The 21,060-nt window shown below is 38.0% G+C and overlaps 1 protein-coding gene across 5 annotated transcripts in view; it reads left to right on the top strand.

The window, feature by feature from the left end:
- The window catches only part of SLC38A9 (solute carrier family 38 member 9), a 102,167-nt gene extending 99,129 nt beyond the window's left edge, over positions 1–3,038 (top strand). For all 5 annotated transcript variants that reach the window (XM_061187800.1, XM_061187795.1, XM_061187796.1 and 2 more), the window contains one exon: positions 898–3,038. In XM_061187800.1, coding sequence (XP_061043783.1) covers positions 898–1,063 — 166 coding nt within the window. In that variant the 3' untranslated portion in view covers positions 1,064–3,038. The remainder of the gene's footprint in view (positions 1–897) is intronic.
- The last annotated feature ends 18,022 nt before the right edge of the window (positions 3,039–21,060 follow it).

Here is a 21,060-nt window from a genome sequence, read left to right as displayed (position 1 = left end):
TAATATATAATATATAACTTCTTGGGGTACCTCAAATGTCTCTTAATATGTCAAGGCTATGTCCTAACTTTCTTAATCCATTTCTACTCAAGAACATATTTCAGTGTCGATTGTAGTCATAAAGTAAGAGTTTAGATCCCAGATGGCTCTTTCCTTAATACCCTTTCTCCAAATACATTGTGATAGGTTGAGTAGATTGGGAATATATTTGTGACCTCAGATTCTCACGGAAAACTGAAATTTAGAATAATCTGATTTCCTTGACCTGTAGAGAGCAGGACTGAGTCACTTTTTGGAAGACCCTTACCTAAGAAAGTAGCAAGAAACAAAAGGGGAGACTTTTAGCCTGATGCTTATTGAATATAATGGATTTACAAGTTCCCATTAACCTGTTTTCAAGAAAACTAAGTATATGGAAGGAGAGAAGAAAGTATGGGTTCCTCTGTCGTGTGTTTAGGTATTTTTGTTACTATCTTTGATAATTATGCTGAATGCCAAGGAGGCACTCTCAGTCTTAAGCAGATGCTAGCAGTCCTTCAACAACTCAGAATTTATAATTCGTTTATAAAAGATCAAAGGCAGGAAGCCTATCTCCAGATGTTTCTGAGGAAGTAGCCATAATCACTGAGATACAGAGGAACTAGGGAGATTTGAGAGATGAATAAAAAACTCTTTGTCAAGCAGATGCTATAAAGATGAACAGGAAATAATATTTTATATTAACTTAGCAAGTAAAATAAGTTTTAAACTCAAATGCTTTATGTCAACAACAAATGAATCAAAAACAATTTTATTGTAATATCAGACTGAGGAGGATTTAAATTGTACTATATTTACCATAATTGTCAATCAGAAAAACGCAGGATGAATATTAACCCAGAAGCTTTTATTTTGCAGATATTCAGGAGCAGCATGTGGCCTGGCCTTTGTGTTCATATATCCATCTCTCATCTATATAATTTCCCTGTACCAAGAAGAGCGTCTAACATGGCCTAAGTTAATCTTTCACATTTTCATCATTATTTTGGGCCTGGCTAACCTAATTGTTCAGTTTTTTATGTGAAATAGTCAACTGTCTTCTCCAGATCTTTCATGGTGTTTTGAACTCTGACAACAGTCCCACATAAACTCACTTGTAAATGCTGTTGTTGCCGTAATTATTAATGTTTTCCTAAGGTAATTTGAAACCAAGGGAAATAGTGGTCCATTAATAAGTAATTCTTGTTAGAATGGGGAAAAGGGCAGTAAGAGTGGTCTTAATCTCTTTACCTTTTTCGTATTCACTCATCTCTTCATTCTCACTGTCTTTTCTGAGTAGAAATGTATGCCCCTAGGAAAAATCATGCTGGGTTTTGCTTTTAGAGATGTAGGGTGGGTGGGTTTATTCTGGCTACAATAATGATTCTCAGAGTGTCAGAGCAACTATATTGCCAGATCCCATTTCTGTTTTATGTTTCAGTGATTCACTTTTATTTTAGTACTTGCTATATCATTTCTGCAGTTTGCCCAAAACTTTACTGTTTTGGACAGTAAACCAAATACCTCATTTTAAAAAAGAAGTGTCCATGACATCAGTGTTAGTAGAGTGAATTCTTACGTGAGCCCTTAATCTCTGTTTTAAAAAAGAAAGAAGGAAAAAAAAAAAAAAAGCAATGTCAGCACAGGCCCCATGGTCATGAAACTTATGTAAAATAAAGGAACTAGGAGAGAGTTTGTTGCTATCTGACTCCTCTTTTGTTTCTAATCCAGTTCCAGTTCCCCAAGCCACATTTTGCATAGGAACAAGTATGATTGTCCTCATAGACCCAGGGGGCTCTTTGGCTTTTTGGACCCCTGAGGATTGCATAGGATGTGATGTCAGGACCAGTGAGGAAGAATATAGGAAGCATGGAAGAGAGGGATATATGAGGCGTTAAGGGAATAGAGAGGGGCCAGAAAGAGTGAGGCCTCCTTAAAAGTGTATTCTCTGCTGGGGGTGAAAGTGATTTCTTCAACACAGGAAAGGATTATTTCTGTTCAAAGTATGACCTCCAGAAGGAGACCCCCTCAACTTACTTCTGTAACTGTCAGGGTAGAGGTTAAATCCCCAAAAGAAAAACTACTTGGATCTGAGAAAAGGATTAGGGAATCTGAATTCTTTGATTGGCACTCTCCTCTTTTTCTTTCAAACTAAAAGCTAAACCAAAATCTAAATCCATGTCTTTCATGTAATATAGCCTCCATGTTCAGCTGGAAAAGTTAGATTTCTCTAATTTTATGGTAACATTAAACAGTGTATTGTGTTAATACACATCCCAAGATAATGTGTAGATTTGTGTTATTTTCCTTCCTTTGAGAAAGACAGGTGAAATGATTTTTTAAACCTGGTAAGGTGCCCCAGATTCAAGACCAGCCGTTCTTCCTTTTAGCAGAGCTTTCTCTCTAGTCCATAGACCCATACCTATACTGATGAACTATATTGTCTAAAGCTCTTCTTTAAAAAGTCTCATTATGAAAATTCTCAAGCATACACAAAAGTAGAAAAAAATAATATGATAAATCCCCCCATACCCATCCCCTACATTTAGTAATTATAAGACTTTGCCACATTGCTCACCTATCCCCCTTTTTTTCTTTTCCACTGAAACATTTTAAAGTCAATCTTCAAGTTATGTCATTTCATCTCTACAAACCTTAATATGTACTTGAACTTAGTTACGTTTATTGAGGGAGACAGTCTCTCTGAAGTTTTTTGTTGTTGTTGTTAGCAGAAACTGCTGGTAGAAGTTAGGTAATTAGAAAATTCTGCATTACGTGTCTGGATCCCTGTGTTAACCTCTCCTAGAACAGGAATATAAGGCGTGGAGAAAATGTGTCTCTGTGCCTCTGCATCTTTATGATTTGAGAGTTTTGTTCAGTTAGAGACATAGGAATCAAAAGCCAGACCTTGAGAGATCTTCCAGGCTTAATCCTTGTTTATCTCTAGTTGCCTCCCTTGTCTTTAAAAACTTCAGAGACAAAGTTGCATTGCCTTTTTTCAATGATATACTTGAATGTTTTAACACACAGAAAAGTGATTTGATATATTTTTGCGCATTTAATAATCAAAGTGAATATGAAAATGAATGCATTATTGATTAAACTAAAAAGCAACGTGATATTTGCTTTTTGTTTTCTTTAAGAGACTCGCTGATTTAGAATTTCCAAAATCCTATGTTAGACTTATGCTGAATGCTGAATGACTTTGCCTCCTTAGGTTTTTCTTCACAAAACCAGCTCCTTTGGCCTATTAATTAGCTTGGTCGGAAAACTGTTTGTGTACATGTGTCCTGGCTCACAAATTAGAATGATGAGATGAGATCTCATTCTGATCATATTACAATTAATTTTAGACTTTCCCTGCTGTCATCTCTTTGAATTTTCTAATTAAATTTCTTTCACTTTTTGCTCTGATGTGGTTAATCTTAGTTTCTTTGAATTTAGCTTATTTAACACATAACTGAGGATGTTATAAAATTTAAAATAGCTTGTTTAGAGAGCTCTTCCTTGGAAAGGCTCTGGATGAATATGTGGTATGCTAATACTATTGCCAGAAAGGACAAAGAAATATGCTTTGACATTTGACACCTATGGATGATCATCCAAAATCAGTTTCATCATCACACCCAAAAAATGTATTGGAATAAAGAATAAATTTACCCACAAAAAGGGACTGTATTAGAGGGAAATATTCACTTCATTTACACTAAATATATTTTGCAAATACAATACAGCCACTAAATGTAGAGGCAGAAGAGTTTTTGGTTTCTACTTGGAGTTCATTAGGAGAATTTTTTTATCTGTATTTTGACTTACTCATTTCCACAAATAATTGAATAACTACTATCGGGCAGGGGGAAATTTCCCCCCATCCCTCTTGAGTTCTTTTGGCTGGTCTAATAATCAAATTGACCCAAGACATTAACGGGAGAAAGAAGCAAAACAAAACAATTTAATTTGCATGTGTAGAATTCTCATAGAAATGGGACCCCCCTAAGTGACCAAAGCAAGCTGTTCATATATCATTTTTAGACAGAGAAAGATTTGTGAAGATTTAACTTATGCTAGGGATCAAACTGATGAAGAAGTAACAACATTTGTTTATAGTATAGCTTTTTAAGCCTTGAGTTCCCTAACTCGGGTGATAAGGACGCTTTGTAGCCTCCTGGTATAGGGAGGATACCTTCACCTGGGAGATTTATTTCTCGCTTTCATGGGGAAGGGGTAAGTCAGAGTGTTTTTTAATGTCTTTTGTTTCCACCAGCTGTTTCTCAAGTAACTTTAATTCAAAATAATCACTATGCCACTGTGGCGTTTCTTGAGGCGGCCTGTCCTGAGCCCCAGCACTGCCATGTTCGGTACTTTGGAGGAGGCAAATATATATAAGACATCACTCATATCCTAAAGGAACTTGTGGTCTAGTAAAGGAACTACGCCTACAGTTGACTATAATGCAAGGCACTTTCAGACAAAGAGAAACAGATCCCTTCCAGTCGGGATCCTCAGGGAGGAGGGCAGGTAAAGGAAGCTGAGTGGTAAAGCTGCAAGGACACATTTTCAGCCTTCTCCTAATAACTGTCCAAAATTTTAGGTGTTTGATACATTCACCATCAAGTGGGATCTTCTAAAGTGTAATTGCTTTTACTTTGGCAAATTTTCTCTAAGATAAGTTTTATAAGAAATATTTAACTGCTTCTGTATACTGTTTATTGTTCTCTTTGCATTTTAACACTGCAAGATTCACTTCTGTGAATCTTGGACAGCAAAGTACAATTGGTCAATAGGGGAAATAATCAGTAACACATTGGGCAGTACAAACAGAAAGATTCTATAAGATTTTCTCTCCAAAAATTTGACTTATTTATCTGTATTCAAAACGTCAAATGTTTGGGCTCATTGATTAGAGCAGAAAATATCAATGCTGCTTGTTTTCTTTACAAAGGACTGACCTGTTGCTTTTTAGAATCTGGTCGTGGTGATGTGGTGGTGGTTTGTTTTCTCATCCCAATTCGAATGTCCAAAAGAAAATCCAAATCTAGCTGACACCTAAACAATAGAATGTTACATTAGTTTGTTGTCCAAAATGGAACGCGCACAAGGCAGCCAGGCTGGCCCCAGTTTCACAGTCGACTGCCGACTTCACTTCAGATTATGTAAACATGTATTGCAAAACAGCTCTGACGGGAACCTCATAACCTAAACACTATTCTCTGAAATGTAATTTGTTGTCTTTTTATATAAAAGAAGAAATTAAATCAAAATTATTTTGAAGAAAAGCGTCTCTGGGATTTTGTTTAATTGAACTTTGCCAGGAAATGACATTGCCTAGTAGCACTGACCCCAGGGTAGAAGGAGTCCATCTTTTGCAGGGTCAGACTTCTCAAGTGACTCTGCATGTGTCACATCAGGTCACTCAAGTGACCGATGCATGTCTCACATGCCCTCCCTCATGTTCTAGATCCTAAAAAAAAAAGGTATATGCTTTGTATGTTAACCAAAACCTAAAATGATCATCCCTTTTGGACAATAAACTGTGTGACTTCTCCCTCTAAGAGCATTTCAGAATGAATGTGGCACTTCAGATAAGTGTAGCCCAGTTTCTGGCAAAGAGCTTAGTATCATAATCTTACAGAGCCATTTAAGGCAATAGAGAGCTCTTATCTTCTGCCTGCCTTAAGTAAAATTCCTTTTTTTCCCCAATGTCATTTTTTTTTATATATATTTCTCAACTCTTCTGCAAAGATAAGATAAGGCTATATCTTTTTAAAAGATTAAAAATTCCTCCATTCTCCTCATTCATCTCAGGCCATAAAGTACAGGGCTGGGATAGGGATTAGAAAGGGCACACTCTCTGCAGATTTTTCCTCCTTTGGGTCTCTCTTGATATCCCAAGTAATCCAACTGTGTTTGGTTTTAACAGACACTTAATATACACTTGTTTAATCAATCAATTAATGAGGCAGGATTCCACTTTAATGGAAAACAATAATTGCTACTTTTTAAGAGTGTTTCGTTTCTACTTGGAGTTCAATACCCAAAAAAAAAAAAAAAAAATTGGGCCAATCAGGTTCAGAATTAGTCTCTCGGCCAATATTTAAGTACTAACCGGATGCCAGACTCTGTGCTAAGCACAGAGTATCCAGTGTGAACAAGGTGGATGTGGCCCTGACAGTCAGCATCCTTGCCCACCCTCTGAACTCCGGCAGCTGGTCATTTTCCAAGATAAAACTTTAATTATAATCACACAAAGTTATGTAGACATGTGGACAAATACTGGAAGGGGCCACAGAAGAATAAATGTGGGTTACCTGTTGAAGTGATGAGGTTCTAGGTGAATCATTTATGTTGTTACTTTATTATCTGCATGACAAACTTTCTAAAAGGATGTCTGTTATAAAAGAAGGCTTGTAGAAATTTATCTATACTCAAGCCATGAAGTAAAGGACCAACTTACAAAGAAGCTTTGGAATGGGGGATAGAGGTCACTGGTCACAGGGCAGGTCCAGGTTTAGTGGGGCCTGAAGTTATATAATTTGTTCTACCCTCTTAAGGAAAAACATACAAAATTAGGAAGAACCCCATACAAGTGAGGATCCCTTGCTTTAACTTTTTTTAGCTTTAAGGTAAATCATCTACACAGCTCTGGGGACGGGATTTAGAAGACTGAAGGAGGTGTAATGAAGAAAAGTTTCAGCACTCGGATATGTCAAGCTTTTGAGTGCCTCTGCTACCTTTAAGAACTGCAACTTTTACTAGATCTGAGCCTTTACTTCTGAAAGAGTCTAATTGGATTTAGCAAAATAGCATGGGATACAAATTCAGTAATGGTTAATATGGGATCACAATAGGACCTTTTTCTTTTTTAGATTAGAGAGTTTTTACTTGGGGATGGGTTTTGCAGCGGGGGGTGGGGTTTCCTTTTAACTTTACAGAAATAATAGAGTTCAAAGATACTGTTTGTCAAATACCTATTCAATGAATCTTAGAGATGAGGAACATTTTAAGGGCTCTTGATGCAGAAAACAAGCCACCAAGAGCAACATTAGAATAAGGTGACATTTATTTATTCATACTTCACTTTGTCCCGGAAGGGACCTATTTTCACTACAATAAAGTAAAATCAGCTTTGCACAATTAAGTCTCTTTTTTTAGAGACTAAATTAGAACTTTATGACACTCCTTAAGGAGAGGAAACTATTCAAATAATTATACCTTTTATAATTTTATAGTTCTTTGTAGCTCATATTATAGTTCTTTATTGTAGGTAGATAAAGCATAATTCAATGCAGTAAACGTATTAATGATTGTCCTAGAATTGGAAATGCAAATATAGAGTTATCCTTCCCAGTGCTGCTAGAATTCTCTTAATGTAACATGACCCTGATTATATCCCTCCTCTGTAAGATCCTTCAGTGCCCCAGTAGAAAAATGGGCAAGGGCCTTTGTAACAGACAGCTCTCAGAGGAACAACTGCAAGTTAACATGAAGATTTAAAAAGTTCAGAGTCAAAATACTGATCTGTGCTAACGGATAAACCTCAAAAACATTATGAAAGTGAAGGAAGCTAGATGCAAAAGACTAACAGTTACATTTACATGAAATGTCTAGACAGGGCAAATTTATAGGAACAGAAAGCAAAATAGTAGTTGCCTCTGACTGGGGGTGGGAGCAGGGATTCACTGTATATGGCTATGTGGAGGAGATTTTCTAGGGTTATAGAAATGTTCTAAAAGTGGATTGTGGTAATAGTTGCACAACTATATAATTACTAAAATCATTGAACTGTACACTTACATTGAATTTTATGAAGTGTAAATTATCCCTTGAAGCAGTTTAAAAAAAAGTTCAACCTCAGTATAAAAGTCATTTAAAATGCTTTCTACTTGTCGAATACTAAAATAATAATAACATTATTATTATACACTGACAAAGGTATGGGAATGAACACTCATACACAAGTGGTTGGTGTAAAAGTGGGTGTAAACTTTCTGAAGGTAATTTGACAATATGCATCAAAGCCTCAAAATGCTCATATACTTTGACTCACTTCCAGATGTATGTCCTAATTGGAAGGTGTGGATATATAAACACAAAGAGAGATTTATCTCGTTACTGTTTGTAATGGAAAAATTAGAAACAACCTAAATGTCCAACAATAGGAGATAAATTATAGAATACCCATCGATAGAATACTGTTTAGCTATTTAAAATGATGATGCAGATGCCTATATGTAATAAGTGTCAAATAGATGTTTATAAGTCAAGAGAGAGTACAATTATGTATAGAATTTAAAACATTTGTGTATATATATGTATATATTTGGAAGTTTATATAACAAATATGAATATTGGGCATCTCTGAGTATTAGGACTATTGGGTGTTTCTTTTCTCATTTGTTTATCTGTATTTTCTAAAGTTTTTAAATGTATCATGTTTTATGAAAAAAAGCAATAAAAGTTTTTTTTCTTAAAAAAGAAAATATCTTTCACTGACTTCTCATGACTTTAACTATAAGGATCCCTTTTGATAATATAACAAAATCCTTTGGACCCTCACACAATAGTAGTTCTGTTTTTAGTATTTATTGATTTATAAAAATAATGACCAAAAGCTACTATAACTTCTATACCACTTATACATAGCTTTGAATATATTATTAAAGTATCTACAAACATTTAAACAAGCGCCCCCCACACCCTGCACGCACGCACACACACACACACACCTTTTAGACCTATTTATTTAGTCTACATTATAAACTTTGAAACAACTCTGTGGTCTGCAGGTTGGGAAGGACCAACCTAGAGAATAAAATAGAAATGCTTTAGCTTGGTAACCAAGGCTTTTTATTACAATCTTTATACCTTTCGAACCTCACACCAGTTCATACAAAACTACTAATTCTCTCTTATTCCATCTGCTTTTGTACATGCTGTGCCCTGAGCCTGATGTGCCCTTTTCCTTTTGTACACTTGACAAATGTTTATCTTTCAGGACATTGCTTGGAAATCAGCCTTCTTAACTGCCTCCCAAATAGTTTAGGTGCCCCCTTTTCTGTGCTGTCCACTTCACACATGCTTTTATTGTAGCATTTATCACATTGTATTGTAATTACTGGCTGTGTATATTTCACCATCCAGAAGAGGAAGTTCACCTTTGTACCCACTGCTTCTAGCACATTGTCTGCAATAGAAGAGGTGGTGCCTGCAATCTCAGTTGAATGAGTGCACAGGGAAAGACCCAGTCCTTGCCCTTAAGGCACGTGTAGTCTAGTTAGGGAGAGGTGCCTGTCTAATATATGATTAGTCCTATAATAAAATATGTGAATGAGCACACAGAAGAGTTAATGATTAATCTTGACTTGGTAATTAGGAATTGCTTTCCAGAATAGGGTCCATTTGAATTAAACTGATTTTGACAAGTTGCAGAAAGGAGGAATAAAAGCCTTGAGTCCCTTGTTACACTTTAGAAATTCATTTTGTAGAAAAATGGAAATGACTCACCAGTTACTCCCTGAACTTCCAGCTCTCCAGCTACCCTCAACCCTAGCTAAGCCTGGTTCCCACTGCCCCAGCTTCCCTTTCCTCTCATCTCATTGTCAAAAATCACTGACAGTAAATTTCCTTTTTAGGATGCTGAGTTGGCACTCTAATCTGGCAAAGAGTTTGCTTACCTGGTCAGATACATGTTTGGGTGGTAAGAAAAAGTGCTATGTGAGGGCATGGGAGAACTGATTTCTAATCCTGGCTTTGCCATAGAATCACTGAATAGACTAGCTTTATGACACATTCACACTTTTTTTTTTTTTATTTCATTTATTTATTTTTGGCTGCATTGGGTCTTCGTTGCTGTGCGCGGGCTTTCTCTAGTTGCGGTGAGCAGGGGCTACTCTTCACTGCGGTGGCTACTCTTGCTGCAGAGCACGGGCTCTAGAGCGCAGGCTCAGCAGTTGTGGCGCACAGGCTTAGCTGCTCCGCGGCATGTGGGATCTTCCAGGACCAGGGATCAAACCCATGTCCCCTGCATTGGCAGGCGGAGTCCTAACCACTGCGCCACCAGGGAAGCCCCACATTCACACTTCTTGGCCCTCAGTTTCTTCTTTGGCAAAATGGAGGTAGTTAGAATAATTATAACTCTTTTACCTAATTTATATAATTATTTAGAAGAATATATAACACTGTATGTAAAAACACCTTATTAAGCTGTGATACACTGTACAAATGCTCAGTCTGGGGATTATATCATTACATTCCTGAAAACACTTCCTGGAATTGGCCAGACTCCTCCTATTGAGGGGCTGTACAGCTTAAGAAGAGAAGCATGGCAGTGGGTTGGGAAAAGAAATCTTGTACAGTCAAATGAATGGTTTTCAAGTGAGTGTGGGTGATAAAACATCTGGAAATCATAGAAACACAAAATATTGATGCATTTAATTACATCATACAAATCAGGACTATTTAGTCCTAGTTAGTCCTGACTTTTCTGGCAAAACCATGATTATGTTATATGTATACAAATAAAAAGTAAAGGAGATATCCTACTCCTCAGCTCATTCCTCAGTCTAAGCCCAAAGTAGGGTTACTTGAGCCCTTTACTCACTGTAGTAGTCAGGGTTCTCAGAAAAATAGAACCAATAGGAGACAGGTAGATAGATGATGATAGATAGATAGATAGATAAATAGATGGATAGGAAGGTATCTTAAAGAATTGATTCACGTGATTGTAGAGGCTGGTAAGTCCAAAATCTGCAGGGCAGGCTGGCAGGCTAGAGACCCAGGAAAGAGCTGACGTTACAGGCAGCCTGCAGGCAGAATTCCCTCTTCCTCAGGGGATGTCAGTCTTTCTCTTAAGGCCTTCAACTGATTGGATGAGGCCCACCCACATTATGGAGAGTGATCTGCTTTACTCAGAGTCTATTGATTTCAGTGTTTATCTCATCTTAAAAGGAACTTCAGAGCAACATCCAGCCATGTTTGACCAAATGTCTGATACCACCGCCTAGCCAAGATGACACAGAATTAACCATCATACTCACCAACTTTCAAATCACAGCAGCAGGTTGCAAACAGTTTTCCCCTCCCTTCCTTATCAGTTTTCCAGGAATTTCTTAAGGCTGAATGTCCAATGGCAATGCTGGGTATGCCGTGTTAGGAGATAGCATGTCATGTGATAGCAGGTCCAGCAGACAGCAGCTCTGAAACACTGAGACATGAGGCCCAACTGGGACAGCTTCCAGGGACGAAACAGTCCTGGGGCCAGGAGTGAGCTGCAGAAAGGGATCCTCTGGTCAGGCCATTGCTCAAGGCCCAGCAGCAAACAGTGCCCTCACAAAGCAGTTCTAATCCTGTCCATTGGGCCCAGCACCTCCCAGGTCACAGACTGAGCCCAGAAGGCAGCGTCAGGTTAAGTTTGAATGACAAACTTAACCTGACGCTGGTGAAACAATCAGAGGCTGTCTTTAATTACAGTTGAGTTTGTTCTCTTTTTTTCACATTTACAGGTTGTTCTAAGGTTTTCTTTAATTGTGTATTATGCAAAGACCAAGTCTAACTCATCTCCGATAGCCCTGCTACTCTGAATCCTGATTCGAAATCTTGGTGAAGGTGTATTTTGTTGTTTCTCTAAGTCCTTCTCAAGTAGTTCTCTTGGTTCCTTTGTTTCTGATGACTTTTTGTCTAGTACCTGGAGCATATTAATGCTCTACAGTTAATCAGATTTAGACTGCTGCAGGAATTGTGTTAGTTTATCAAGCTAACTCAAGGGCATTCTCTGGGGATAAAAAAGCTAAGGTTTGCAGAGGTTCCGGTAGTTCTCAACCCTGACCGACTTCACTGGGCTCAATACTGTACCAAAAGCAGCCAAACCTATTTCCCCAGCACTACTCAACAGTTTGGAAATTGCCAGTTGTTACTCTCTAAGTGTTTTGGTTACTGCTTTATCCTTAACACCTGTTACTTTGTCACATGGCAGATGGACGCTCAGGAAATACTTGTTGATGGAATGAACAAGATACCTGGTAGAATAATTTGTTGTAACAAATCAAACTACAAACAAAATAGAAGAAAGTATGAGTGAATGCTTCTCTTGGCTGTGTATGGATAAAAACTATCTTAAGTTTACGAGCCATGGAGGAAATCATCTGGAAAAAAAGGTGTAGATTTGATTACATAAACCTGTTAAACTCTACAGATCAAAAAAATTATAAGTTACATTTAAAAAGAAATATCAAACTGAGAAAATATTGGCTACATATATGGCATATCAATGTGAAAGTAAATAAGGGGGAGAAATCTAAGATTCCAGTTCAAAACTGGGAAGAACATAAAAACAGACAATTCACAAAAGAGGAAGTACAAATGACTAACAGTCATAAAATAATAAAAACCATTTTCTAACAACTACTATTAAGAAAAAGAAAAAATATCAGTGCTCATTACTGACTAGGGTACACTAGTTGGTCACACTCCTTCATATTTACTCTTGATCATCAAAGCCAAGATTTTAAAACTCAAAGCTAGGCATTGAATCAGTTTCTTTCTCTGCATTTTAGCTGTTTAGACCCTACCTTGGGAGCAGTACAAAACAAAAGCCCTGGGACTTCCCTGGTGGTCCAGTGGTCAAGAATCCGCCTTCCAATGCAGGGGACTAGGGTTCGATCCCTGGTCGGGGAACTAAGATCCTACATGCCGCAGAGCAACTAAGTCCGCGCGCCACACCTACTGAGCTCTCACGCCTCAATGAGAGAGCCTGTGTGCTGCAAACTACAGAGCCCATGCGCCCTGGAGCCCGCGCGCCACAACTAGAAAAGAGAAAACCCGCAAGCCACGACTAGAGAGAAGCCCATGCACCACAACGAAGAGCCTGCGCGCCGCAACCGAAGATCCCGCATGCCTCAACGAAGATCCCATGTGCTGCAACTAAGACCCAATGCAGCCAAGAAAAACCATTTTTTTAATAAATAAATATCCCAGAGCTGTCTAAAGCTCTAGGCTTAAAAAAAAAAAAAGCCCTCATTGCTGCTGAAATGATGGGAGAAGGGTAGGAGGACAAAGAATTGAGAACTGTAAGATTAATATTATAGTATTATTCTATTACAAGTAGGTAGGGATCAAATATATTTGATTAATTTGAGGGGTGTGATCTATATGTAGTCCACCAACACTTAATCTCAGTCATTCATACCTTCAATGAAAGAATCATCAGTGACTACAGAAAATTATGAAATCAGTTATATTATTGATACTGCTTTTTATTGGGTATTGGTTTCTCAAAGGTCCAGAGAGAATGATGGAATATAGCATCAACTTTGTTATGTATAGCTATGTCAGACAAGTAATTTCTTCTTTCAAAATTCTTTCTCTCTTTCAAAACACTATCAGTTTATTCTAATTAAAATTTAATAGAGTTTTTATCATTAACACAGGCCTCAAAACTGAGAAAAATTACAAATCATGTGAATTTCAGAATCTTTTTTTATTTTTATTTTTTTTGCTTGCTAATTACAAATCACAATGTGAATTTCTACAAGAGCAGGGTGCCATGTCACAAAAGATCAGTCTGGCTTCAGAGTCTGTTCTTATTTTCCCTCTGTGGAGGACAGATGTTTTTTGTTGAATCGGGACCATAATTTGCATCTGGTAGGACAATGGGCCGTATTTTCTTCTCCTGTCCACACGTGGAAGCTACACTGACAACAGCAAGAGCTGCTCAGAGATAGATGCAAACTTTGGCTCAGTCAGTGCAAAATTCAGCCTGATTTTTAAAAGTAAATAATCCAGTTAACATCTAGTGAAGAGCAAACCAGCTAGTGGATTTGGAAGTTTCCTTTAGAATTTCTTGAAATTTTCCTTTGAAATTTCCAGCCCAGGGTATGAAGTAATTCCAGACTCTAATGAGCTTCAGAGGCCTCTCTGGCTGTAAATAAGAACCAAAATAATTGTCTATATTGGTTCCAGGACCTTCTTAGGCAGTAGATAATTTATTGTTTGTTATGCCCTATGTCCTGGTTTTCCCTCAGTGATTGATGTGTTCTCTTCTTTTTTCAGATGGCTTTTCTAATATTCACCTTTCTTCAAAATGATCCTGAAAGATGAGTCAGAAGTCCCATAACTGCTTTCCATAGGGGGAAGCTGGGGCCCAGAAAGGTTAAGCAAATTCCCTACCAGGGCAACAGAGGAACTCTAGGTTCTCAAGTGGCTATGGAAATCTAGTCAAAATGGAATGAAACTTCTGCTTCCTTAGGTTATCCTTCCTGTTTGTTTAAAATTAAATCCTTTCCATTTTATCAGTTCCTAGGAGATTGTTTTTGACACACGTAAATTTGGAGTCCCCTCTAATTGGAACCAGTTTTCTCCAGGACACCCCAGTCATTGGTTATGAGGCCTCTCCTCCTCGTATAAACACAGCCCTCAGGACTTGCCTGGTGGTCTGGTGGGTAAGACTCCAAGCTCCCAATGCAGGGGGCCTGGGTTTGATCCCTGGTTGGGGAACTAGATCTCAGCATGCATGCTGCAACTAAGACCTGGCACAGGCTAAATAAATAAGTAAATAAATATTAAAAAGAAAAGAAACCTAACCTTTTAAAAATAATAAAAATAAAAAAATACAGCCCTCGTCTGGCCAAGCAGGCCATTGCTGATCAATGTCACCAATATTACCCAGAGGATGTAGAGTGATCCGTTTAACTGCTGGCCCTGGAGTGTATTGTCTATGAAACCCATGTATTCAGGGGTTTTTCACTTAGTAAAGCTGTTTGAACATATTTACTCTCAGAGTTTTATTATTTACTTTTAGGTTCCAAGATATTTTGATCATCTGAATTGAGAAAGAAAGATTTAACCTTGAGAAAGGAGAAAAAGTAGAGAGGGAGTTACTGGTTTTGTAAATTTTAGATTTTCCCAGGGAAAAAGTTGAAAAGGGGACAATTCTATTTTTAGGAGCACAAAATTCTTGAGCCATATGATGTACTTCCCTTTTCATAGAGTGAAGTTAGAAGGACTCTAAGAGATTTTTTTAGTCCAACCTCTCCACCTTACAGACGAAGAAATTGAATTCAAGTAAGTTTTGACGTGTCTTAGAGCTATTTCCCTGTCATTGTGTATTCATTTACCTTATTTTAAAAAAAAAAAAAAAAGCTGTGTAACATTCTATAAGGATGCATCTTTATTTAGGCATATTTCTTTGAGGAATATTTTGGTTATTTCCAATTTTTTTCCACTATTATAAACAATGCTGCAATGAATAACCTTGTACAGGTGTCTTAGTATTTACTTAGTATTTTTACAGGATAGATAACCAGAAACGAAGTAAAAATTTTAGTAGAAATAGTCCTCTTAGGAAATTGTACCCATGGCTGCACATCCTTGCCAACACTGGATATTATCAAACTTTTAAGTTGTTTTTTTGTTTTTTGTTTTTTCTTATTTTGGTCACGCTGCGAGGCTTGCAGGATCTCAGTTCCCTGACCAGGGATTGAACCCGGGCCATGGCAGTGAAAGCGCCGAATCCTAACCACCGGACGACCAGGGAACTCCCCGAATTTAAGTTTTTAAAATAATTTTGGTCTTTTACATTTAGCTCATTGACCTATCTGAAACGTGATTTCCTGTGTTATGTGAGATGGGGGCCTAACTTCCTCATTTTGTCAATATTGAGTATGAGAGGAGGAGCAGAGCACTAGGTGTGGGAAGAGAAAGGAAGGCAGCTAAAGGCAGCCACCAGGTTACACAATCCACTCATCAAAATAAAAGCCCTCAGCTTACCAGACCTGACCCCTGTGGACACCTTAGAAGGCCAGTTAGGGACCATGTAGAACGGTTGCATCATGTATGCATTTGGGGGTTTAACTGTACAGGCTTTTAAGCTTCTGAGGTCCCAGATACTAGCAACTTTAGGACATTTTAAGAGACTTTTAAATGTAATTTTGCCTACCATGTCAACAATAAAACCTGAACTGTCCGTCTACCCTCCACCCAGCCCCCGCTCTAGATGTAGCTAGAGCATGCTGCCTTCTGAGGGTTCCGTTGCATGCCTCACCCACACACAACCTCCAAGGATCTTATGAAAATGTTCCTTCTAGTAGCATATGTACACACATAGTACGTTCCTGAAAGGATTTTGAAGTTTTTCAGTGATTTTGTTTGGTACCCCTTATGTATATGTACCCAGCTGCCCTAATCCGTAACCCTCTGTTTCTCTCCATGCTTCAGAATTCTTCTCAACACAGTGCTCTGGCAGCCACCACCAACTGATCAGTGTTGACCCACAGGTGGAATCAGTTTGCCATCTCTCGTCTAGGTCATTGTTAGTAAAAGTCCCGTGGTATTAGTGGAAGATTTTTGTCTTGAGTGTACGCATTTTATCACCATGATGTGCGTCAGTGGTCTCACCCACAGATTCGAGACAAGGGTTATTGGAGGTGGTCTGGCCACCCATGGAAAAATAGGATGTGGCTTTTTGGGGAAGAAGGCCCTTCCTTTTTCCTTTAAGGGCTGAGGTGAGTCATAATTCTTCCTGCTTTATCTATCAAAGGGCAGGGTCTGTGATATGATTTCATATCAAGAGTTCAGAGGTTGCCGAAGTGGGGATAGCAGATTCCTTTGGTGCCCTACCCACATTCTCTAGCACTCCCTGCTACGATTAAAGCACTTGGCTTCTGTGACTCTTCCTGAAGACTTTTGCTCTGGTTGCAGAACCTCACGTGGCTTGTGCACAGGGCAAGTGACAAGTGCTGGGCAATCCATGCCCTCAGGAGCAGCATTCAACCAGTAACAGGTGGGAATTATGGTACAACACTCCAAGGGGTACTCTGCAGTTTCCAAGGAGTCTCCCAGCTGCCCCAGTGGCAATGGGCTTGTGAATGCTTCCTCTCTATGAACTGCCTTCCCCTCCCTGTCTCACATCCCCATTCCTCTACCGAGATCCCCTTCCAAATAACCGACTTGCACTCCAATCCTTTTTTCAGAATCTGCTTCTGAGAGAACCCAAACTAAGACAGGAGGGGACATCACCTTTATAGTGGGGGATGACATAACTTTTTGAGCACTGATACTAGCTAACAAAGCATTTTAAGGAGCTACCTATAAGTAATAATGAATTGTAATTCTTCACTCGGTAAAGAGATGCAAAGATTCTTCTGTTTTTGTAGAAACAAGGGAGCTATAAAAGATAGGGTAGGGAACCCCTATCGTACCTGACACCATCTAGCTGAAACATTGGGGCTGCTGGGCTTGCTAAGAAAATCTCCACAAGAGCCTGGGACCGCAGAGAGGTCCAGGCTCAAGCACCAGTAACTATACCAGAGGTGGCAGTGATAAATAAAATATTACGTTGTGATTTTTTCCATTTGAAAAAATTATAAATATATCCTTATTTCAAAATAAGATGTCACTTCAGAATTGCCAAACGTCGTTTGATGGTGTTATCTGAAAAAAAAACACAACCTAAAAGTTGAGAATTCTGTTTTATTCAGCAGGCATACTGAGGATGTAAGCCCAGGAGATGGGCTCTCAGATAGCTCTGAGGGACTGTTCTAAAGAAGTAAGGGAGAAGCCAGGATATATAGGAGTTTTTGCAAAACAAACAAAAAAACCAGGTAGTCAAACACCAAAAGATTACTGTTAATTAAAGAAAAAACAGACTTCTCAAGTTAATGAATTTAGTGCTTTTCTATGTATGAGAAGATGCAAGAGTCTGGGCTTAATGAAATTATTCCTTTGATATGCATCTTAACTAGCTAGGGCCAGTATCTTTTTTTGGGTGTACTGCTGGAGGCAGTTGCAGTGACTGATGGCTTGATGGCTACAACATCCTTTGTTTGCTGATAAGGCAACATTCTTTGTCCACAGGGCCTCATTTTGGTCATAAATTCAACCAACATTTGGGAGGCATTTCATGAGCAATTTTGTCCCAAGTCACTAGGAAGTCTTCCTAGACCAGGCAAAAATTCTGGGCCACTCACTGTGCTGATAATCTAAAATTGTCTGGATCGCCTGGCTTACGAGTTTAGTATAATCCAGGAAATGTTTTCCCTTGTCGCTTTTTCTCATACCTAGAATTGCACTATGACAATTATTCTATATAGAGCTACATATATGATCAACTATCTTGAGATGTCATTAATTTTGTTGGAGGCCAGGTTACACACTCGTAATGCAAGAGACAACAATCTTATAAAACAGACAGGATATAAGTAATACAGCTAGCAACATTAATAAAGTCATAGTGCAACAGAGAGAGGCACAAGGCATAAATAATTTGAAAACAACAAGAGAGAGCACATTAAAACAATGATTAGTATAACTATTTGTAATCTGGTCACAATAAGCCATCAGGTCCACTGGGGAGCCAGGTGGAGAAGCCAAATTCTGGAAGGATCAGGTTGAGAGAAAAAGATAAATATTTCGGGACTTCCCTGGTGGTCCAGCGGTTAAGACTCCACGCTCCCAATGCAGGGGGCCCCTGGTTCGATCCCTGGTCAGGGAACTAGATCCCACATGCATGCTGCAACTAAAAGGTCCTATGAGCCGCAACTAAGACCCAGGGTAGCCAAATAAATAAATAAATAAAAAGATAAATATTTCACCTTCTTTACAAAAGTATACTTTATCAGTTTGTTGTAGGTCATAATTAGTGTGAGGAAAGGTTTTCTAGAAAACAAAGATTAAAAGCCAGTATATTTTTAAAAAGTCATAAAATTATAAACCATATTTATCAGTTCAGTCCTGTGTAATTATTTCCTGTTGATCTGGATGAAATCATCAGGTTTTCCATTAGAGTTTTCAATTTCTTACCCAGTTCAGTGGTGTGATCTAAAAGTTATCAGAAACTTATAATTGTTAAAAAGTCCTTTTTATGAATCTTCTTGAAGATCTTCATTTTATGAAAGCATCAGAGTAAAACAATGATTGTTTAAAAACAGCAAAAGACTTAAAATGGCATGGTTAAAGATTTGATTATAATGCAATTGACAAGGAACTTGGATATTTCTGTGACATACAACATTTTAAGATAATAGCTAGAATTATGCCTGATAACCTTATACCAGGACATATCAGACTTTTAGGAATGCCACATAAATTTTGGAATATATACATATTAAAGTCATCTAACCTAAGAAGGTTTTTCTTTTCTTTTTTTTTTTTTTAGTCTTTATTGGATTATAATTGCTTTACAATGTTGTGTTAGTTTCTGCTGTACAACAAAGTGAATCAGCTATATGTATATATATATCCCCTCCCTCTTGAGCCTCCCTCCCACCCTCCCTATCCCACCCCTCTAGGTGGTCACAAAGCACTGAGCTGATCTCCCTGTCCTATACAGCAACTTCCCACTAGCTATCTATTTTACACATGGTAGTGTATATCTGTCAGTGCTACTCTCTCACTCATCCCAGCCTAAGAAGGTTTTATCACCACTTATTTGACAATGTTTCTCATGTAATTTAACATAAATAAACCTAGTTAATTTAATATCTCCCTTTGGGATGTTTCAGGGGCCCTTTGAAGCATCCCAAAGTTAGCTGGAGGTCAAATGAACTTTATTTAGAATTTGACTAGGGGAAGTTTGTGAAAGATATCAAAAGGTTTTAAAACACTTGGTTAAATAGGATCCTAGGTTGCTGTGAAACAATACTTATTTATTCAACCAAAGTGACAATAAAAGATTTTTAAGGCAAATACAGATCATTTAGAAGGCAAATAAATTCACAGTTTGTTATTAAAAGTAGCTCAACATTCCAAGAAAACTTCGTTCTCTTAACAGAGAGAGAGAACCAAATTCCAGTCCTGCACCAGCCCACCCTCAATAACAAAATTTATTTACCTAATTATATTTAACCCAATCCCAGCCTACCATGTACAAAACTCTTCTCTCAGGGTTCCCTTTCTACAAACCTTCCACAACTTTCTGTGTCTGTATTAGTTTATCTCTCATTCTCCTGTTCCATTTAGAGATAACAAGCTGTAGGACAAAATCACCCTTGCCCCTTAAGAAAATGTATTTCCATTTTTCATACCTTCTCTTGTTGAAAACACACATCCTACTTTCCTTGCATACTGACATGTTTCCCTTATTATTTCTAGTAGCTTTATTTACATATTACAATTTTAACCCTTAAAAACTTTAATCTCTAGTGAAAACTGACAAGCTGCAAGTAATTGTGAACTGTTGGTCATACCAGCGTTTCCTGGTTGGCAAATTTAGGAATATTTCATAACCTCTAGAAACGTACTTCTTCTGATAGCATAATTTCTTTTCTCAGTGTTGTGCAAGAAATGTGTCTAATAAACCCCAAACATCTTTAGTTTTCCTCTTGTAAGAAGACAAAAGCAGACCTGTTTAGCAATTAATGTTCCAGTATTTTATCTTATTCAAAATGACCTGGCTATTAAATGAATTCTCTTCATTTAAGTTAATTTAGCAAAACTAAGGTTTCAAGTTACCAAAAACCTGGAGAAAGTATTTTAGATAGACATACCAAAACATAATTATTCCTAAAGAGTTCACCTGAAAACTCATATCTCATTTACCTTTATTTTATAACTTATGAAAATATCATACCAAGTTATCATACCAGCTGCAATGGCTGATGGCTTGATGGCCAAAACATCCTTTGTTTACTGAAATGGCAGGCGACATTCTTTGGCTACAATGGAAGGATTGTAACTGTTCTTAGGTTTTGTTTTTTTAATTTAAATAATTGTTTAAATGTTCATGTTTTTATGAAATTATATTGGTAGAAGATACTATGTTTTAAATAATATTCTTATCTGCCAGAATTAAAAGCTGCCAACCATTTGCCAGTGTCCCTCTTTTATTGGGCAGGGGGTGCAGGGACAGTGTCATGAAATCCTAAACTCTGGGAGCCACTGATCACAAGCCCACATGGGTACACCCTTTCTAACACAGGGGTTTACACAAACTAGCCATGTAGTAAAGTCAGTGTAGTGGCTGGTCCCTGGCAGCACAGGCCAGCCTGACTGCCATGTGTTGGGGTGATAGCAGAGGCACAGATTTCTCACAGAATGTTCTTCTGGGGCCAG

Source organism: Eubalaena glacialis, chromosome 4 (genome assembly GCF_028564815.1).
Source record: "Eubalaena glacialis isolate mEubGla1 chromosome 4, mEubGla1.1.hap2.+ XY, whole genome shotgun sequence".
In the NCBI taxonomy this organism is placed as follows: Eukaryota; Metazoa; Chordata; class Mammalia; order Artiodactyla; family Balaenidae; genus Eubalaena; species Eubalaena glacialis.
The sequence above is the reverse complement of the archived record's forward strand: the minus strand, read 5'-3'. Positions and strand labels throughout refer to the sequence as shown.